Source organism: Papio anubis, chromosome 5 (genome assembly GCF_008728515.1).
Source record: "Papio anubis isolate 15944 chromosome 5, Panubis1.0, whole genome shotgun sequence".
Taxonomy (NCBI): Eukaryota; Metazoa; Chordata; class Mammalia; order Primates; family Cercopithecidae; genus Papio; species Papio anubis.
In genome coordinates this window covers 125,092,604-125,113,593 of record NC_044980.1, presented here as the reverse complement: position 1 = coordinate 125,113,593, position 20,990 = coordinate 125,092,604, and the positions used below count along the sequence as shown (strand labels likewise).

Here is a 20,990-nt window from a genome sequence, read left to right as displayed (position 1 = left end):
ACCAAAGACAAAAACTGCGTGATTATCTCAATAGATGCAGAAAAGGCCTTCGACAAAATTCAAAAGCCCTTCATGCTAAAAACTGTCAATGAACTAGGTGTTGATGGAATGTATCTCAAAATAATAAGAGCTATTTATGACAAACCTACCGCCAATATCATGCAGAATGGGCTAAAGCTGTTGACCTGATAGATACAGGTTCAAGAGGACACAGCTGAATACCGTGCTTAGGAAAAGAACAGTTTCAAAGGCTTTCCATATTGTCAGATTTGATGATTTCCTCCTTGGTGCACATCTCTCTTGGCTGTGAGGCACATAAACAACCTCTATCAATCTAACTGGTTTGTGCATTTTTTCTGATTTTTTATCTACTAGCAAAATATATCTTAAGCCATTTTTAGGAAACAGGAGATTTAGTCACATGCTCAACAAGAGCACAACAAATGGGGACCATTTAATGGTGTAAGGGCTGTGAGGTATAGCTGCTGAAACTGTAGCTAGGAGCTGCCTTGCTGCCTTCTTGCAGGCAGATTGGCCAGATGAGCCAGGCTAAAATACAATTAACATCTGCCATTGTGGTATAATATGAAATATGGATACCTGGTCTTTGTCTCAGTTCTTGTCATAGAGTTCCCCAAACCTCTAGAACTTCCTGAGTGGTAGGAGTATCTCATTAGTCATAATGAGCCCCTTGGATTAGATAACTCCTGAGTTTATGCTAATGAGGTTACTTAATGTGGGGCCCTAGGTATTCTTATGATGGGGCTAGTCCCTGGAAAGACCGGTCATTTGAGGAATTAGAGGGTTGGAACTTTCAGCTCTACCCACTGACCTCTGGGTGGGGAAGGTGCTGGAGATCAAGCTCTCTAAAACTCTTGAACAACAAGATTTGAGGAACTTCCAGTAAATGTGTCCACAAGCTGGGAGGGCACTGCACCCCAGCTTCACTGGGACAGAAGCTCTTGCACTTAGAATCCTTCCAGACCTAGCCCTACATGCTGCTTCATCTGGCTGTTCATCTGTATCCTTTATAATAAATTGGAAAATGTAAAGGTTTAGCTGAATTTGGTGAGCCTTTCTAGCAAATTAATTGAACCCAAGAAGGGGGCTATAGAAACCCTGGTTTGTAGCTGGTAGGTCAGAGGTGCGTGTGGCTTGGACGTTCGAATGGCATCTGAAGAGGGACAGAGCACACAACCTGTGGGATCTGATACTGTCTCCCGCAGATAGGGTCAGAGCTGAATTCCATTAGAGAGCACCCTGTTGGTATCTGCTGGAGAATTGCTTGGTGTGTGAGGAGCCCCCCACCACATCTGGTCACAGAAGTATTGCGGGTTGAGTGTGACAGTAGAGGGTAAAAAATGGTTTGGTTTTTCCTCTAACAGCCATCAATCCCTCTCAAAGGAGTTTGTAAGGTTTTTTGGATAGGAATGCTGTGTATAATCATTTGGTTCACTTCAGAAACTACTATAATTTTGAATGTGCTGGTTTGCTTCCAAATGTACACACACACACACATTGTTGTCACCTAATATTTGCATTAATAAAATGATGTTATTTTTATTTGGATAGTATTTGTATAATTGGAAACGAGGGTTAATCTTTATATATATTTTACCAGTCCTTGACTAACATGTTTTCAAGACCTCTTACCAATCCATTTCATCGAATTAATGAGTAAGGAGACTCTCTAGAAATGGTTGGTTTGCAAAGCAAGGACATTATCTGGAAGAATTCTCCAGAGTTTACTGTATGACGAGCATTTCTTGATAGCAAGGTTCATTTTAGTGTCAATCATTACAGTCAGTCCATTTCAGCGGGAACAACGGATTTCTCCACAGAGTCTTATTTATCTGTTTTTCACTTCACCAAATGGGGGAGATATTTTTTCAGAATGCAGTTATTAGAACCTTGGGATTTTCTTCTGTCTCCATTGAGTCTCTTGTTTTTTTCCCAGATCTGAACCTGAAAATAAAATAGATGCTAAAGAAAATTAAATATTCAAGACTTTCCTCCTCAAAACGCTCCAAACTGACATTGAAAAATATTTCTCCAATCAATGAACAAGTAACTCTTTGAACTCTAATGAGAACCTCATAGTGTAGATCTAGTATTTTATGCTTTTAAACATCTGAGGCCACTTTCTTAATTAAGTATAGAAGCCAGAATTTAAACTCTTTCACAGTTTTCCCAAGCAAATGATAGAGAGGGAGGCATGAAATTCTTGGCAATTAAAGTTGTTACAGAAGTAGTTCTATCATTAGAACAAAACAACTTATCAAAAATGGGCACTTTTTTGCTGTAAATGTTCTGTCAGGGATCAGAATTAGTTCACATGCAGAGTTACCTTTATCAAGGCCAGGCACTGAGAACACTTTATGTTTTGTCACCTCAAAATAGCCATATGAAATATCCCATATAGCAGATGGGAATACTGAGGCTTAGTGAATATTAAGTGATATGCCCAAATGTTTGCAGTAGATTTGGGATTTAAAGCCAGGCAGTGTTACTCAAAACTCTAAACTTCTCCTAAATACTACTAATCTTTTAAATGTTGGCTGTGGTGTCATAAAAAGATACTGGTCTTTGTCCCTGGTTCCTGACACGGAGATCCTAAATCTCTTATAATTTCCGGAGTGATAGGGGGTGATAAGAGCTTCTGTTGTTCTAATGAGGCAACCCTTGGCAGGGCCCTTAGATAGCTTCAGGGTGGGGGCTGGTCACCAGAAGACCAAGCCTTGATTAGAAACCTGGAAACTCTGGGGAGAGGAGAGAGGCTGGGGATAGACTTAATCCATCATGCCAATGTGACTAAACCTCCATGAAAACCTCTAAATGATGGGGTTTGGAGAGCTTCCGAGTTGGTGACCACATCCATGTGCCAGGAGGGCAGTGCACCTTATTTAACTCCACAGGGACAGAACCTCTGCACTCAGGACCTTTCCAGACCTCTCCACATGTACCTCTTCATCTGGCTGTTCATTTGTATCCTTTATAAGAAACCAGTGTTTCTTATAAAGTGGTCAGTGTTCTGAGTGCTGTGAGTCATTCTAGCAAATAATCAAACCCGAGGAGGGGATTTGTTTGGAACCCCAGATTTGGTAGGAAAGTCAGAGAGAAATGTGGGTAACCTGGGGATCTGACACTTGCAAGTGGCGAGTGAAGCGAGGCAGTATTGTGGGACTGAGTCTTTACACCTATGGAGTCTGATGCTAACTTCAGGTATTGTCAAAATTGAACTGAATTATAGGACACTCAATAGGTGTCAGAATTGGTTCGCGTCAAGAAGAAAAACCCTTGCACAATCTCATAAGCCAAAAAAATGAGGTTGAATTGTTTTATTTTTGCATTTCCTTATTAATGTGGACAAATAACTTTTTTCATGTGTATATTGGACCCTGAAGTGACTTCTGCTGTAAACTATCTGTTCTTATCCTTTGCTGGTTTTCCTACTGAACTGTTTGTCTTTTTCTCACTGATTGCTATGAGCTTTTTGTATATTAGGTATATTAGCCTTACATCTAGATTTTGTGTAGCAAATATTTTCTCCTGGCTTATTGACTTTTGCCTTTGTGGGTGGTTTCCTTTTGCCTTGCCAATAATTTTAAAAATGTACAATCAGATATATCAATCTGTTCCTTTATGGTTCTTTGATTTTATGTTATGCTCGGTAAGATCTTCTCTAACGTTATAAAAATGTTAGTTTCCTCCTGGTACATTTATGATTTTACATTTTTAGGCCTAAATTTTTTAACTGTCTGGATTTTATCTTGATGCTTTTTTTTTTTTTGGAGACAGAGTCTTGCTCTGTCACCCAGACTGGAGTGCAGTGGCACGATCTTGGCTCACTGCAACCTCTGTCACCCTGGTTCAAGCGATTCTCCTGCCTCAGCCTCCCAAGTAGCTGGGATTACAGGGGTGCACCACCACGCCTGGCTAATTTTTGTATTTTTGGTAGAGATGGGGTTTCATCATGTTGGCCAGGCTGGTCTTGAACTCCTGACCTCAAGCAATCTGCCTGCCTCAATCTCCCTAAGTGCTGGGATTACAGGTAGGAGCCACTGTGCCCAGCCAATGCATTTTTTAAAGATCCAACTTTTTAATTTATTCAGAATGTCTAGCTGAATGTTCTAATACCTCTTACTGAATAACTATTCCCCCTTGACTTTGCTACTTTTTATTACATAGTGAATTTTTTATTTTCTTAGATTTTATCCTGAACTCTGTCCCATTCCACTGGTTTCTAGTCCTATACCATTATCACACTGTTTTAGTTACTATTGCTCAACAATATGCTTTATCATTATTATTATTTTAGAGACAGAGTCTCGCTCTGTTGCCCAGTCTGGAGTGCAGTGGCATGATCTTGGCTCACTGCAACCTCCACCTCCTGGGTTCAAGCAATTCTCCTGCCTCAGCCTCATGAGTAGCTGGGACTACAGGCATGCACCACCACGCCCAGCTAATTTTTGTATTTCAGAGACAGGGTTTCACCGTGTTGGCCAGGATGGTCTCTATCTCTTGACCTCATGACCAGCCCACCTCGGCCTCCCAAAGTGTTGGGATTACAGGCATGTGCCACCGTGCCCAGCCTATTATTATTATTATTATTATTATTATTATTTGAGATGGAGTTTCGCTCTTGTTGCCCAGGCTGGAGTGCAGTGGTGTGATCTCAGCTCACTGCAACCTCTGCCTCCTGGGTTCAAGCAGTTCTCCTGCCTCAGCGTCCTGAGTAGCTGGGATTACATGTGACTGCCACCGCGCCCGGCTAATTTTTTGTATTTTTATTAGAGACGAGGTTGCACTATGTTGGCCAGGCTGGTCTCAAACTCCTGACCTCAGGTGATCCACCTGCCTCTGCCTCCCAAAGTGCTGGGATTACAGGTGTGAGCCACTGTGCCCAGTCAGCAATATGCTTTATTATCTAATAGAGCTAGTCTCTGCTTATTACTCTTCTCTTTTAGAACCTTCCTAGCTATTCTTCCATGCATATTCTCCCTAAGGCATTTCGGTATCATTTTGTTAAAAGTTCTACTTACCATTTCACTTTCTGCATCTGCTCTAAGGTTTCGGGAAGAGTCATTCCTAAACTTTCAGGGAAAAAAAGGGTGAGAATTCCAATCAGGACAGTCAGACTACCCATGACGATGTAGGGCAGCATTCTGTTGTAAGCACCTATAAAGCACGGGACATAAGAACATCAGTCAGATACAAGGACTCTCTGGGCACTCTTGAGCATCATTTTGTGAAGGTGGTGAACAGTATAAGAGAATGGATTTAAATCTGAATATTTTCAGATAAAAAAAGTAAGCAAAATATCAGTTTCTTTTTGGCAGATGACAATATGCATTTCTGTAATCCTTTTGCATTATCATAAGGCTTTTCATTCTCTCCTGTCAACTGGTATCCTCTAAGCTACTACTCAGTCATATGTGACAGATGTTCCTTTGGTAGAGTTCTTTGCGTACCAGAGTTATCTTCTTAAGGTAGAGGTAATTGGAAATGGGGGATAGGAGGACATCAAGGAGAAGGAGGTTTACCAGGATGTTTCAGGGATGGGTTTTGGCCATGATAAGTCTGGTGTGACCTCTGCTTTTGCCCAAACTAGTAGGCTGCAGTGGAAAGTTAGGTCCACAGAGCTATGAGACTCAAAAAACAAAACAAAACAAAACAAAACAAACAAAAAAACAACAACTAAGTATTATTTTCATGCCAGATTAAATCAGTAAACAATAAGTATCAGGCACATTCTGTAAAGGCACTGTGTGCCTGGATTTGGCTTCTTTTTGCAGCACTTACATGTCTTGGGTTAATATGTAATCTCTTCTTTATGAAGCTTTACTCACACAGGAGAACAACAGATTCTCATCTTGCTTTGCCTGTGTATACATACAGAGCTTACAGAGGAACAGCACACCCATGGATTTCATTTGACCCAAAACATAAGGAAAATATTGTTATTGCAGCTTCTCTGAGGCCTCTGTGTCACTAACAGGAGTAGCTATGTGGAGTAAAATGCTCTTGGACTCTATCTTATGTACCAGTGTCTGGCCACTGGACCGTCTGAGCATAGTATGAAAGTACAGGGAAGGACAAAGGGAAAAATAACAGCACTCTGTATAATCTGCTATCTCAGGTGTGGCACAGGGCAACAGTGCAGAATATGTTTAAGTTAGGAAAATGTTTCTCTTTCTCTATAAGGATTTGGATTATACCTTTCCTGAGAATTCATATATGTTCTCAGGTGTGTGTGTGTGTGTGCATGTGTACCAGTAGTTAACCAACTGCCCAATTCATGAGGTGTGTCTGCATTTCTCACCAGTAGAGTCCTTAATGAGGACCAGGCATGGGGTGTCAGATCCTACATCAGATTGAACATGCTACTGAAACACCTGTGTAGTGTTATTTCAGATTGACACCTTTGAGTATATAAAAACTAAAATTGTCTTCATTACAAAGATATCATAAAGTCAAAATACAAATGGTAAACTAGAAAAAATATTTACAACATACATACAAAGGGCTAATTTCTTCCATTGCAAAGAGTTTGTACAAATCAAAAAGAAAAAGATGAATACACCATTAAAGAATGGGCAAAGAAGGCTGGGCGCAGTGGTTCGTGTCTGTAATCCCAGCACTTTGGGAGGCCAAGGTGGGTGGATCTCCTGAGGTCAGGGGTTCGAGACCAGCCTGACCAATATGGTGAAACCCCATCTCTAATAAAAATACAAAAAAAAAAAATATTAGCCAGGCATAGTGCATGCACCTGTAGTCCCAGCTATTCAGGAGGTTGAGACAAGAGAATTGCTTGAACCCGGGCAGCGGAGGTTGCAGTGAGCCGAGATTGTGCCACTGCATTCCAGCCTGGGTGACAGAGTGAGACTCTGTCTCAAAAAAAAAAAAAAAAAAAAAAGGGCAAAGCACATGAGCAGTCAGTTCACTGAAAAATAAATAGAATGGCCAAAAAATACACAAAAACATGCTCAACCTCATTCATAATTAATAAATAGGAATGAAAGTAACAATGATATCCATTTTTCACATAACAGATAACCAATGAAAAAATTCGGTAGGCCAGGTGCTGTTGCTCAAGCCTGTAATCCCAGCGCTTTGGGAGGTTGAGGCGGGTGGATCACTTGAGCCCAGGAGTTCAAAACCAGCCTGAGCAACCTGGCAAAATCCCGCCTCTACCAAAAACAGCTGCCTGATGGTGTGCATGCCTATAGTCCCAGCTAGTTGGGAGGCTGAGGTGGGAGGATCTCTTGAGCCTGGGAGATTGAGGCTGCAGTGAGCTGGGATCTAGGATGGCACCACTACACTTCAGAGTGAGACCCTGTCTCAAAAAAAAAAAAAAAAAAAAAAAAAAAAGAATTAGGTAATCTTTATTGTTGGTGAGATTATTGAAAACAACCACTCTTACCTATTAATAATTAAATTATAATTTGGTACAATATGTAGAGTTCAATTTGGGAATAGCTATGAAAATTTTTTGAGACAGAGTCTCTTCTGTCACTTCAGGCTGGAGTGCAGTCGGATCTCGCCTCACTGCAAGCTCCGCCTCCGGTTCACGCCCCATTCTCCTGCCTACTCGAGTAGCTGGGACTACAGGCTACTCTCGCCACCTCGGCCCGGCTAGTTTTTGTATTTTTTAGTAGAGACGGGGTTTTCACCGCAGCTAGCTGGTGGGATGGTCTCGGACTCCTGACCTCGTGTGATCCACCTGTCTCGCCTCCCAAAGTGCTGGGATTACAGGCTTGAGCCACCGCGCCGCTCTATGAAATTTTTAACTTCACTCTTTGCTGCAGGAATTTTACTTCTATGTAAATCTATCTGTAAATCCAAATATATGTAAGTAAATCCACAAAGGGTGTAGGATAGGAGAATGTTCGTTGTAATGTTATTTGTAATAGCAAAAACCTGGAAATGACCTACATGTCCTCCATTCATTGGAGCCTAGTTAAATAAATTATGTGTTTCAGTATAAAAGTAAGACTTTCATTGTGAAAATGTCAAATAGCATAGAATATACTGGAAAAAAGTACAAATTCACCTCTCCTCTCCCATGAGGAGCCCTAGAAAACCAACATGAACTGTTTGGTGAGTTGTGCTACAGACATTTTGTTTTGCACATCATGTACACACGTGTGTGTGTGTGTGTGTGTGTATATATATATATATATAATTTTTTAATGGCACTCTTTGCTCCAGGAGTTTTACTTGTATGAATCTATCTGTAGATTATACTTAGGTATACTTATTTTAAAATGTACTTATACACATTTTTAAAAGGAGGTGCCTATTTAAAAAGAAGGTAAAGGAGCAATATGTAACCATTTGGAAGGATATTCTGATACAATGTTAAGTTTAAAAAGTTTCAACATATATAATGTTATTTATGTGTTTATTGTTTTTATTTATTATTATTATTATTATTTTGAGACAGAGTTTCACTCTTGTTGCCCAGGTTGGAGTGCAATGGTGCAATCTTGGCTCACTGCAGCTTCTGCCTCCCGGGTTCAAGCAATTCTCCTGCCTCAGCCTCCAGAGTAGCTGGGATTACAGCACCTGCCATCACGCCTGGCTAATTTTTGTATTTTTAGTAGAGACAGGGTTTCACCATGTTGGCCAGACTGGTCTCGAACTCCTGGCCTCAGGTGATCCACCCACCTTGGCCTCCCAAAGTGCTGGGATTACATGCATCAGCCACCACGCCCGGCCTGCTTGTGTGTTTAAAAGAGTATATACATACATGCGTACATGGTGTTGTGCAAAACAAAATGTCTGTAGCGCTATTCACCAAACAGTTTGTGGTTGGCTTTCTAGAGCTCCTCCTGGGAAAGAAGAGGTGAACTTGTACGTTTTTTCCAGTACATTCTATGCTATTTGACATTTTCACAATGAAAATCTTACTTTTATATTGAAAACTAATTTAAAGGAAGAACAAATGCACAAGATGCAGCTCACCGAGGTAAACAAAGTAGGGGGCAATGATGCTGCCCACTCTGGAGGCCATGGATGTGACCCCCACTGCCATGTTCCTGACCATGGTTGGGTAGAGCTCAGCAGTGAAGACATACAGCATGGAGAAAGCAGAGGTGATTCCAAATTTTCCCAGCATGACCAGACCAATGGATAAGAAGTAATAATCTGGAAAAGAGACCAGGTATAAGCAAGGGTGCTTTTAGAAGTGATACTTTCTTGTATCAGTTGTTTTTATTGTCTTTTTTGCTTCAGTGGGAGTCTTTTTATTAACATAAATATATTCCCAAAATAGCATGTTCTCTTCCAGTGTCCTAGTATTTGGGCATGGACAAAGATGGAGCATGAGGGGTGGCTTTGTACTTTGTTCTACTGTTATTCTAGGTCATTAATGCATTCAGTGACCTTTGTTGACTTGTCTTTTGTTTGTTACAACAGTTTCATGGGTAAGCTATTAGCATGTTAATATAGTTAAGTTTTATCTTCAAAGAGGAGGACCAATCCTTTCTATCCAGTTTCTTATTACTAAGAAATGTGTATTTCTATTACTATCAATAATTTATTGACATTTTAATATTATGAGAACATCAGAAACAAGGGGAAAAGGGAAGCATATATCCTTTTGTGTGCTATTTAACTACTTAAAGATTCAGACCAGAAAACCACTGAATGTATCCTGGAACCGACATGTCCTTCTCACTGTAATACTTGAATATACACCCAGGGAAAAGGTTTGAGAGTGGCCAGAAATTAGGAATCATGACTATGAGTTAAAGGGAGATTTTAGGTGAGTCTTTCTGTGAAGGGGATAACTGGAAGAGTTACTTTTCCTCTTTGGTGCTTTCTGCTTCTCTGAGGCTGTCTCTTTTGTTTGGGGTAGTTGTTTTGAACACAGGAAACAACAAACGTAGTGAGCAATCACCTGTCTAATTGACTTATGAATGGCTTATGATGTAAAGGCTGAATAAACATGGAGCAGTGACTCAGAAGCAGCCTAGTCAATATGTGGGTCTTTTCTGGTAAGCTGTTCATCTTGGTTAACTTCTTACCCACAGGTACCAGTTGAATGAAGAGAAGCACACCTCCTCCCCAGAACAGTACTGCAGCTATGATATAACGCCTGGGCAGGGTTCGCAATAGCAGCCAGGCTGTAATGTAAGCTGGAATTTCAATCAAAGCAGAGAGGAAACAGTTCAGGTAGGCATCTCCATGTAAATTAGGAGTATCCAGAGACAGAGCAAAGTAACCCACTGAGGTCAGCATCCTGAAAGAAAAAGGGATGTTGTGAATTGCTCTAAAATTTTATGATGGTCAAGAAATTCTCTATATCTTGCTGTCCTATAAGTAGCCACAACCTTGTTGGCTACTTAAATTTAAATAAATTAAAATTAAATAAAACCACAAATTCAGTTCCTTAGTTATGCTAGCCACACTTCAAGTGCTCAATAGCCACGTGTAACTAGTGGCTACTATATTGAACAACACAGATATGAAATATTTCCGTCACTGCAGAAGGTTCTATTGGATAGTGCTAGTCTATATATACCAATATTCAACAATAACTTTTCTCAGGTAGTTGATTTCAAGTTTTCCCATTTCCTGAATAGTTTGTACCTCCTCAGTCTCTTAGAGCTATTATTTGAAGAAAAAATATTAGTCACATCAGTGAACATAAAATCCAGATTTCATTCTTTAACAAAAAAGAGATACAAGGGTCATACTGTGGGATTCACTTAGAATAAATTCCGATTCTCTTTAGGGAAAAGAGTGAATGTCCCCTAATGCTTCAAATTATCACAGAGTGCAGCCTGTATATTCTGTCATTATAGTTAACTTTCATGTAGAAGCTTCTCTGTGGGCCGTGTGTGGTGGCTCATGCCTGAAATCCCAGCACTTTGGGAGACCGAGGCAGGCAAATCACCTGAGGTCAGAAGTATGAGACCAGCCTGGCCAACATGGTGAAACTTCGTCCCTACTTAAAAGACAAAAATTAGCCAGGCGTGGTGGTGGCATGTGCCTATAATCCGAGCTACTTGGGAGGCTGAGACAGGAGAATAACTTGAACTTGGGAGGCGAAGGTTGCAGTGAGCTGAGATCGCGCCATTGCACTCCAGCCTGGGCGACAGAGCTAAACTCCATCTCAAAATAATAATAATAATAATAATAATAATAATAATAACCATTAATAAAAGAAGCTTCTCTGTGGAAAAAATAACTATGTAACTGAGTACCCCCATTTTTCTAAGGGATAGTTTATTTTCTCTCTCTCTTCTTTTCTCTTTCCTCCTTTTCCCCACTTTCTACTTACCTCTTTAGAAGTGCAATTATAACCTTTTAACCTCCTCTTCACTAGACACTCCCTGCAGGGCAAGTTCATCTAACTATGTGCTTAGAAGATCCAGAGTGGAACTCTCACCCCCCAGATTTCCTCAAGCGATATCAGTCAATTTCCAACCTAAAGTATGCCTGCTAGAGTTTTTGGCCACCTATACAACCTGTTTCTGCCCATGAAGGCGCCAACTCAGCTGCCCAGTAGATAAGGCAGCAAGCTAGCCCTCTGAGCCCTCACCTGCTTGCATCCTCCCCTGCCTTTTAGAAGTGCCTGCTTTCCACTTCAAAAAGAGAAGCGGTACCCTTTAGGCAGGAAGCCGATACCCTTCTCCCTAAGCTAGATTTGGAATAAAAAGTCACTTTCGTTACATCAGACCTTGCTCTTGTTAATTGGACGCCGCAAGCTATGAGTGACTGAACCTGAGTTTCTGTTACAACTGCACTATGCAGACGCCCCTGTGTAGAAATTTGCTTATTATTAACATGACTGAGAAGCAGAGGATATCTGAAAAATGATTTCAGGAACACTGGTGGATCTTTTTACACATACTAGACCCAAATTAGATAATGCAAGGACTACTTCATAAACAAAACAAATAATTAAACTTTACTGCTCAAGGGATTTTAGTGATTTTCCCATTTAGTAATAGGAGCAGCTTAGATAGAACTAGTGACTAATTTTTTATTAGCTTAGTAGCATCACTGCCCAAGAGCATTTGCATCAGGGATATATATATGCTGAAATGTCAGAACTAAGAAGGCTGTGTACCTAGGACAGACTTGCTTAGTTCAGAGGCAGAAGCTCTGTCATTGATCTCTTCTAATTGCCAAGTAAGATGGCCCTTAAAAATAAACTTAGATTAGCTGCAGCCTAAATCTGCCAGTTCTGACGATCATCGTGTGTGCGTGTCTCTGTGTGTGTGTGTGTGTGTGTGTGCGTGCGTGTGTGTGCTGCCATCATAGGGTAGGAATTTTCTTTTTTCTTTTTCTTTTTTTTCTTGGCAGATAAATTATTAAATCTAATCTATAAAGCCAATTCACTATTTCTGTGCCTGAAAGCCACTTGTTAGTTTGCTATTGGCACGTATAAGAAGCTTATCAAGGCTCCAATCCAGGCAATGGGGATCTAGGTTATTCTGGCCTCACTGTTCAATTGCCAGGTCAGCTTCAGGAAGCAGGAGCTGAATTAGCATCTCTGCCTCAGGCACCAGGGACATCATTAGTCTTAATCTCATAATTTTTGGTGGGGAGGGAACCCTTACCCAGGGACATCAATGATCTCAATCCCATAACTTTAGGAGGGGGAAAGGGAATGCTTTCCCTTTGGGCCCCAGTACTGCAGACTTAAATACTGTACCCTGTGCCTTTTTTTTTTTTTTTTTTTTAAGATGGAGTCTTGCTCTGTTGCCTAGGCTAGAGTGCAGTAGTGTGATCTAGGCTCACTGGAACCTCCACCTCCTGGGTTCAAGGGATTCTCCTGCCTCAGCCTCCCGAGTAGCTGAGATTACAGGTATGCGCCACCATGCCCAGCTAATTTTTGTATTTTTAGTAGAGACAGGGTTTCACCATGTTGGCCAGATTGGTCTTGAACTCCTGACCTCAGGGGATCTGCCCACCTTGGCCTCCCAAAGTGCTGGGATTACAGGCGTGAGCCACTGCACCCAGTGACATTTTTTCAGTATCTAGTCCCGTGAACTGAATCGAGGCATTTCAAAATAATTTAGAACTTTATACTCTTAATTTTTCCCAGGAAAACCCAGGTGTTGCCATAATGTTCCTCTGAGTTAAAGAAAATCAGTTGCATACTTATGTGCCGGATGTCTGCATTTCCAGGTCACTTATTACTTACCATAGCAGCAAAGACATAATGGTCATTATGGCAATATTCCAAGTTCTGAATAGGTCCAGAATGAAAGCTTTCTGCTGCTTCAGGGGATTTAGCTCCTGTAAGCAAAATAATGCAAATAACCATGAGATTAAGAGGTAGTAAGGAAGTATCTTTGGCTATGATGCATGGGGAAAACTTATGCATGCAACTCTCACTTCACCTTGACTATGCTTAGAAGTCTGGGAATTGGAGGCAATAGGGCATCTACATATATGATGCTTATTCTGACACTTTAAAATGTTTGCAGACCATTTTACACAGAAGCCTTTTAAATATATAACACCCACTTCCCTGTCTTCTTATACAAAGCCTGTTGTCTAATATAGCCTTTCTCTGACTGACAGTCAGAGAATGGATGTCCTTTACCACACTGATCTGTGATCCTCAGGACTGCCTATTGAAGGGTAGGGCCATGTAGTCCCTTCCTTGAGGCCATGTCTGCTTTTTACACTTCTCTGTTTATTTGCTTATTTGTGTTTTTTAGATGGAGTCTTGCCCTGTGGCCCAGGCTGGAGTGCAGTGGCGTGATATCAGCTCACTGCAACCTCCACCTCCCAGGTTCAAGTGACTCTCTTGCCTCTCAGTCTTTAGCTTACTGCTCTATAAAATGGGTATATTAATTGGGAGTTGAGAGACTAAATGAGATCTCATATATATATGTAACATATGAGCCATATATATATATATATGAGCCATATATATATATGGCTTAGCACAGTGCTTGAACCATGGTAAATGTCCAATAAATTTAAACTATTATTATTATTATTATTACTGTATCATTGAGGAAAAGAGGCTAGCCATCAGCGGTCAGTGACAAATCCTTACTGCTATTGATGAGCTTATACTCTTTTACTTTTACTTATATTTATTTATTTACTTGTTTGTTTTTTGAGAGGGAGTTTCACTCTTGTCGCCCAGGTTGGAGTGCAGTGGCGCGATCTCAGCTCACTGCAACCTCCGCCTCCCAGGTTCAAGCAATTCTCCTGCCTTAGCCTCCTGAGTAGCTGAGATTACAGGCACCCACCACCACACCCGACTAATTTTTGTATTTTTAGTAGAGATGAGGTTTCGCCATATTGGCCAGGCTGGTCTCAAACTCCTGACTTTAGGTGATCCATCTACCTCAGCTTCCCAAAGTGCTGGGATTACAGGTGTGAGCAACTGCGCCCGGCCTATTCTTTTGCTTTTAATTTGCTGATATTAATTTGCCATGAGTTATGAATCAAGGTAACCAAGCTGATTAGAATTGAAACTAACATAAAAATTATTAGGCTCTGAGGTGGGGAAATCTCTTAAGGATGAAGTACCAGGACTTTGTGACTTTGTGGCCCTACAGTGCATGTGCAGTAAGAGACTGAGGGAGGAATTTCTATTATGAAGAAGTGAGAGTGCCTGCCTTCACAGCAGGTGCTCTCCAAATGTGAGTGTCCTTCTTTCTAGTAATGAGCAGACACTTACACAGCTCACAGCCACACTGCCTTTTGTCTACTGCACTATTTGGATTGTAGAGCCCCAGAACATGGGCCCCAGCAGAATAACCCTGGTACTACAACAAAGCAAAGCCTCTGCATAAACTAGTGGCAACTAGACATCCTCTTGGAGGGTTCTGGGGTGGTGCACACAGACAGGACCTGTGGACCAGGCCTGTGCTAACACTTGGTGGTTCCACGGGGCCCTTCTCAAATGCAGGTTGCCAGGTTCCTCCCTGGGCTTGCCTACTTCGACTCTTTTAAACAGAGGCCTGAGAATCTGTATTCTTAAAGCACTTGGGTGATTGTGATGAGCAGCCAGGATTGGAAACCTCAGAACGAGAATATCCTTATATCCAGTGGTTGTCCCTGGCCGGGGTGGAGCCACCAAAATGTCTTTGGATCAGGTACCAGGAGCAGGTTGAAGGTGCTTCTTCTGAAGCCAAGGATGCTTGAGATTGCTTTCTAAGACAATGCTCTACTCTATATCTTTTCCTGTGGAAGTTAATGCTACTGCCTCTAACATGAAGTGAAAAATCACAGTTGTTAAGAGCATGTGCTTTGGTGCTTGGGAGAACTAGGTCACAAATCCCAGTTTAACATCTGTGTGATCCTGGGCAAGTTCCTTAACTTCACTGTGCCTTAGTTTCTTTTTTTGGGGGGGAAAAAAAAGCATGGGCATTAAATGAGCAGAACACAGTGCCTGGCATTTGGTAGGCTCTTCAATATCATTCTAAATAGGGTGCAATTGCTGGCACAGGGCTCTGCAGATCCTCCTAAAGAGGATCCTACAGGAGGTGAGCAGGGGAGATGACCAGGCCTCAGGAAAGCGCAAGCCCCCTTTCCCTTAATGGGTTTGTCCAGTTCAGGCTAGATGTGCATCATGGCAGGAAGAAAGAAGGCACTGTCAGGCTGAGGATGGTGGCTCACATCTGTAATCCTAGCACTTTGGGAGGCGGAGGCAGGAGGATTGCTTGAGCCCAGGAGTTTGAGACCAGCCTGGGCAACATAGTGAAACCCTGTCTCCACAAAAAAAATACAAAAAGTTAGCTGGGTTTGGTGGCAATTGCCTATAGTCCCAGCTTGGGAGGTTGAGGTGGGAGGATTGCTTGAGCCCAGAAGGTTGAGGCTACAGTGAGCTGTAATTGCACTACCGCACTCCAGCCTGGGCAACACAGTGAGACTCAAAAATTTTTTTAAGTGTATATATATATATATGTATATAAATACACATACACACACACATATGTACATATTTATATATGTGTATGTGTGTATGTTTATCTATATATATATAAAGACACTACCAGAACCATATGTTTTAACACTGAACTATATTCTTATTTGTCCATAACTATGTATCTCATATCTATTTTATGATTGCTTTCATCCATGTAGGTAAATCCCTATAACTAGAATGTAAGTTTCACAGATAGGAATCAGGCCACCTAGCTGATAAATACCAATAAACACCCAGCACAGTCCCGAAGGGCAGAAGTGTTAGACACTCTCAATGTTGTTGTTGTTGTTGTTGTTGTTTTATCCATTTAAATTGACTGAGATTTGAAATGGACTTCTTGACTTGAAGGGCAAAGGATTAAGGGATGTTTTGTCCTGGCAGCCCTCTGAGAGCTTGAGTTCATGGCCACTCTAAGCCTCTAGCCATAGCTAGAGTATCTGCTTCTGGAAAAGGTCCTGAAGGCCAGGGATCGGGGAAGCCCTCAGGGTGACCAGTGGCATGCCCACCGTCCTCTACAGAGTTCTGCTTTCCACACTACATGCTTTGGTGCAGGGCATGCATAATGCTACTGAAGCCACCATAGTCTTCTTTAGGTGTCCTGAGCAGACTGTTACCTATCTCCTAGCCAGGAATGCCCTGCCCCATCCTCTCCACTCATTTAAATGAGTCCTGCTGTCCTCCCTGGCTTGGACCTGCCTCCAGCCATGGGCCACCCTGCTCTCTTTCTCTGTATTGCTAGCACACAGTGTCTCTTCTTAGATACTTACCCTTTCTTCCCTTATGCCATTCTTTATCTTTTTATCTAATCCTCTTGCCCATCTTAGTTACATTCTATGTTCCTTTAGAATTGGGGCTGTGTCTTATTTTTCTTATTTCCTCTAGGAGCCAGCACAGGGCATGGCACACTGCATATCCTCACGAACTGTCAGGACATGTGGCTGCTTCCACAGGATATCAGCTTTTCCTTGTGGTCACCACCTTTCAAGTGTGTGCTTTCAGGCCTTAAGTTCTAGACATGACACAGAGCAAGACTAAAGACATGCATAGCTTCCTCAGCAGTCTGTGGTAAGATTCAGGGTACAGTGGAGAACCCAGAGTGGACTAACCCTGAAACATATTTTTTCCACTTAATCTGGACATTTAAAAATCATCAGTACATAGCTGTGTCAGTGGTTTGGAGCAATGCCAATAGAAAGTTGATGATAAACTTGCAAAATAAAGGGAACTAGTATTTAATGAACACTTGCTATTTGCTAAGCAGTTTACATATATTATTGCATTTAATTCTTATAAACAGCCCTTTAAGGTGGATTTTATCTTAGAATTTAATCATGATTGTGTTCCTAAGGCATAGTGCAATGCCTGGTACATAGTGGGCACTTAACAAATGTTGAATTAAGTTAAATTCCATAAAATCAAGAATGCATAGCTGATCTCAAGAGGAAACATCTGCAAATGCTTACCTCCACAGAATCAAATATCACTGCTGGTACAGCTATGTTGTTCATTTTTGCAGCTTTTTGGATGATATCTTCAGCCTCTCTAAATCTTCTCTGGGATATCAGCCATCGGGGAGATTCAGGAATGAACCTATAATTTATTTGTAATATTTAATAATTTTTCACAACAGCAGGGTTGGATACTATTAAATCTCAGTTTTCCCCAGATAGTTGTAATTTTGTAGAATTCTAGTTTGTCTTTTTAAAGGGAGTCCACATAAGATTTCTATTGGAGCATAGGAATAAATAAAAGCACCTTCAAGTTTCAAACTTCTGATCAAATTATAAGACTGATCATCAGTTGTGCTTGAGACCAGGACCAGACGATAAGGGGTGACATTAACTATGGGCATGTTTGAGCCAGGACATCTGGAGAAGTTCATCCAAAACTTATAGGCATTGTGGCTCATAAAAGAAATGTAGCTACTAGACTGTAAGTTCCCCTAGAGAAGAGACTGTCTTTGCAGTGGGTCCGTCCTAAGGAGAATTGCTGGTGTCCCAGCTGGTGACATTCACAATTTATTGGGAAAAGGATGGCCAGGGCATCTGTGTTCATGATCTTTTCCTTTAGTCAAAAGAGAAGGTGGGGGCACTGACACCTGCCTGTGTGGGGTCCCCATGGCTTTCAACAGATTCCCAGATCAGCAAGTGCCCAAACCAGTTTTTGCGAGATGAGCCCCAATGTTGTCTTTTTGTTAACATCTAAAAGCTTATTGTTTTAAATTACATAGTCTATTCCCATTTATAGCTGATGCTCAAACACAGTTGCAAATAATAGGACTTCTATTCTTTCTAAATTTTTATTTCTCAAAATCTTTTAGCCATTCTCCTGTCAGCTCTCATTTTCCTTACCTATTGTTAGTACAGATGGTCCCTAACTTATGATGGTTCGACTTACGATTTTTCTACTATAGGAGAAAAGTGATATGCATTGAGTAGAAACCTTACTTTGAGTACTCATACATACAGCTATTCTGTTGTTCACTTCCAGTACAGTATTTAATAAATTACATGAAATATTCAACACTTAATTATAAAATAGGTTTTGTTGTAGAAAATGTTGCCCAACTGTAGGCTAATGTTAGTGTTCTGAGCATGTTTAAGGTAGGTCGGGCTGAGCTATGATATTTGGTAGGGATGCAGGGCAGGCAAGCCCCAGAGTGGGGTTTGGCCCATGAGGGTTCTTGGCTTTGCCCAGGAAATAATTCAAGGGCAAACTGGAGGTGGAAGAAAACAGCTTTTATTGAAGAGACAATGTTACAGCTCAGTGACTGCTCCTGCAGAGCAGGGCTGCCCCACAGGCAGAGTAGCAGCTCAGGACAGTTTTGCACTCATATTTATAACTACTTTTAATTACATGTAGATGAAAGGGCAGTTTATGCAGAAATTTCTAGGGAAAGGGTAGCAATTTTTGGGTCATTGGGTCATTGCCATGGAAAGGGGCAATAAAGCCTGAGTGTTGTCATGGCAACAGTAAACTGACATGGCACACTGGTGGGCGTGTCTTATGGAAAGCATCTTCTGCTCTGGCTCTGTTTTAGCTGGTCCTCAGTTTAGTCCGGTGTCCAAGCCCTGGCTCTGGAGTCATGTCTGGCTTCCTACCTCAGTAGGTTAGATGTATTGACCTAGAATATTCTCAATTTACAATCAGCTTATTGGGATGTAACCCCATTATAAGTCGAAGAGCATCTGTACTTACTTAGCCTAGAAAACAAATTATAAGTAGCAGACACAGAGTCCTCTATAATTAATTGGCCCAAATCCACACTAGGAATAAGCTCAGAGCAAAACAAATGACGAACTAGTAGGTCCCCTCTCCAGCTTACTAGCACATGAGTTGAAAAATGAGCTCAGTTTGCATTTTTCAGAATATGCCTTTAGTTGGTCCCTATAGGAACTACAATAATATTAGGTCACCGACTTCCAGTAATTAGAACTGTGTTGTCCAATAGAAACTTCTGAAATGTTCTGTATCTGTGCTAAGACAGCACCCACTAACCACATGTAGCTATTGAGCTAGTGTGATTGAAGAAACGAAAATTTAATTTTATTTACTTTTAATTAATTTTAATTTAAATAGCTGCATGTGACTGGTGGCTACTATATTAGTGCAGAATTGGAGATCTTACTACACAGCCACGATATACCTCATGGATAGATGCTTCTACTTTGGGCCAGTATCTTTCTCCAACCAGATTATGCTTAGAAATATTCTACCTTTTTTTCTACAGATCACTGGCCTCAGATTCTTAATGTTTAATCAGCTAGAAATTGCATAGCTTTCCTCATGTTTCATCTATGGCCTGCTTCCCTACCCCATCCCCACCCCCTATACATATACTCCATTCACACCTGTGGCCACTTACTGCCAAGCCTTTTAAAGGAAACTTGGGACATAAAAAGTTCCCCAAACCACCAGCAATGCCTCTATGTAAGTTTATCTCCCATTTCTAGCCCACTGTACTCAGGGCCACTGGTATCTCTAGTTTTGAATTGCTTTGATATCTTTGTGTGTGTGCACATAATCTCAAATCTAGCTGATCATTTCAAGAGTCAGTGGAGTGCCAAATGAGGTTGCACACTATAATCTCTCTGTAGATTTAATTCAGACTAAACAGGAGTGAGGTGTTGCTGGAGAGCTTGTCTCATACTGAGCAGGCGGCAGGGTCCACGTCAGCTCTAAGCATCCCCCCATATCCCAACCACTAGACTGATGAGCATCCCTTTGGGAAGCCCCACCTGCAAGGATGGGATGTTCAGAAGAAAGCTATTTTCTTTTACAGGAAAATGATAAGACCACTGATAAACGTTCAGGGGGAGCATTCAGCTTTTCAGTGCTGGTCCCGGGCTGGCCTCTATCTGGGCCAAGTCCTGTCCCTGGTACAGTATGCCCACAGCCAGGAGCACTCATGGACTGGACCCTGGGAAACAGAAGAAAGAGCTCTCCTTAGGGCAGAGTGAGCAGGCTCCCTGTGGGATGGACCTTCTCGCTGGAAACTCTGGAGGCTAACTCTGGAGGGCTAATGGATCAGAGCTGTTCATTCCTCGCTGTGACATATGGTCCTGAGGCAAATCCCATCCCTACTAATCTCTGTACAGCCAATCAGGGGCCTTACATTGTTAGTCTCTCTCTCTTTCTCTCTCTGTCTCTCTTTCTCTCTAATAGAATCATACATTAATAAGATTGATTATAACTTTTTTCGAGACAGCATCTCATTCTATCCAGGCTGGAGTACAGTGGCATGATCATAGAGCTCACTGTAATCTTGAACTCCCAGGCTCAAGGGACCCTCCCACCTCCACCTCCTAAGTAGCTGGGACTACAGGCACTCACCACTGCACCCAGCTAATTTTTTATTTTTAGTACAGACAGGGTTTTGACATGTTGCCCGGGCTGGTTTTGAACTGCTGGGCTAAAGTGATCCTCCCAACTTGGCCTCCCAAAGTGCTGGGATTACAGGTGTGAACCACCATACCTGGCTAATTATAACACTTTGAAAGTACTGGTCCCTTAGGTCAAAATGACAACTAGAGCCAGAGCACATAGTTTATTAAAATCATTCAGCTGAAGAGGCAGA

At 41.6% G+C, this 20,990-nt stretch overlaps 1 protein-coding gene and 1 long non-coding RNA gene across 5 annotated transcripts in view; one reads left to right on the top strand and one right to left on the bottom strand.

The window, feature by feature from the left end:
* LOC108586418 overlaps positions 1–10,118 on the top strand; it is a 33,532-nt gene extending 23,414 nt beyond the window's left edge. For 3 of the 4 annotated variants that reach the window (XR_001903763.2, XR_004183995.1, XR_004183993.1), the window contains exon 6: positions 10,038–10,118. This is a non-coding gene — a long non-coding RNA (uncharacterized LOC108586418). Of the gene's footprint in view, positions 1–1,957; positions 3,820–10,037 lie in introns of those variants that run through there. The other variant, XR_004183994.1, reaches the window with a different exon arrangement.
* Positions 1,890–20,990, bottom strand: part of SLC22A4 (solute carrier family 22 member 4) — a 49,130-nt gene continuing 30,029 nt past the window's right edge. Inside the window, exons 5-10 of the mRNA NM_001168755.1 lie at positions 17,377–17,503; positions 13,163–13,257; positions 10,032–10,246; positions 8,968–9,150; positions 5,043–5,178; positions 1,890–1,965 (exon numbers count right to left, since the gene is read on the bottom strand). Coding sequence (NP_001162226.1) covers positions 1,890–1,965; positions 5,043–5,178; positions 8,968–9,150; positions 10,032–10,246; positions 13,163–13,257; positions 17,377–17,503 — 832 coding nt within the window. The remainder of the gene's footprint in view (positions 1,966–5,042; positions 5,179–8,967; positions 9,151–10,031; positions 10,247–13,162; positions 13,258–17,376; positions 17,504–20,990) is intronic.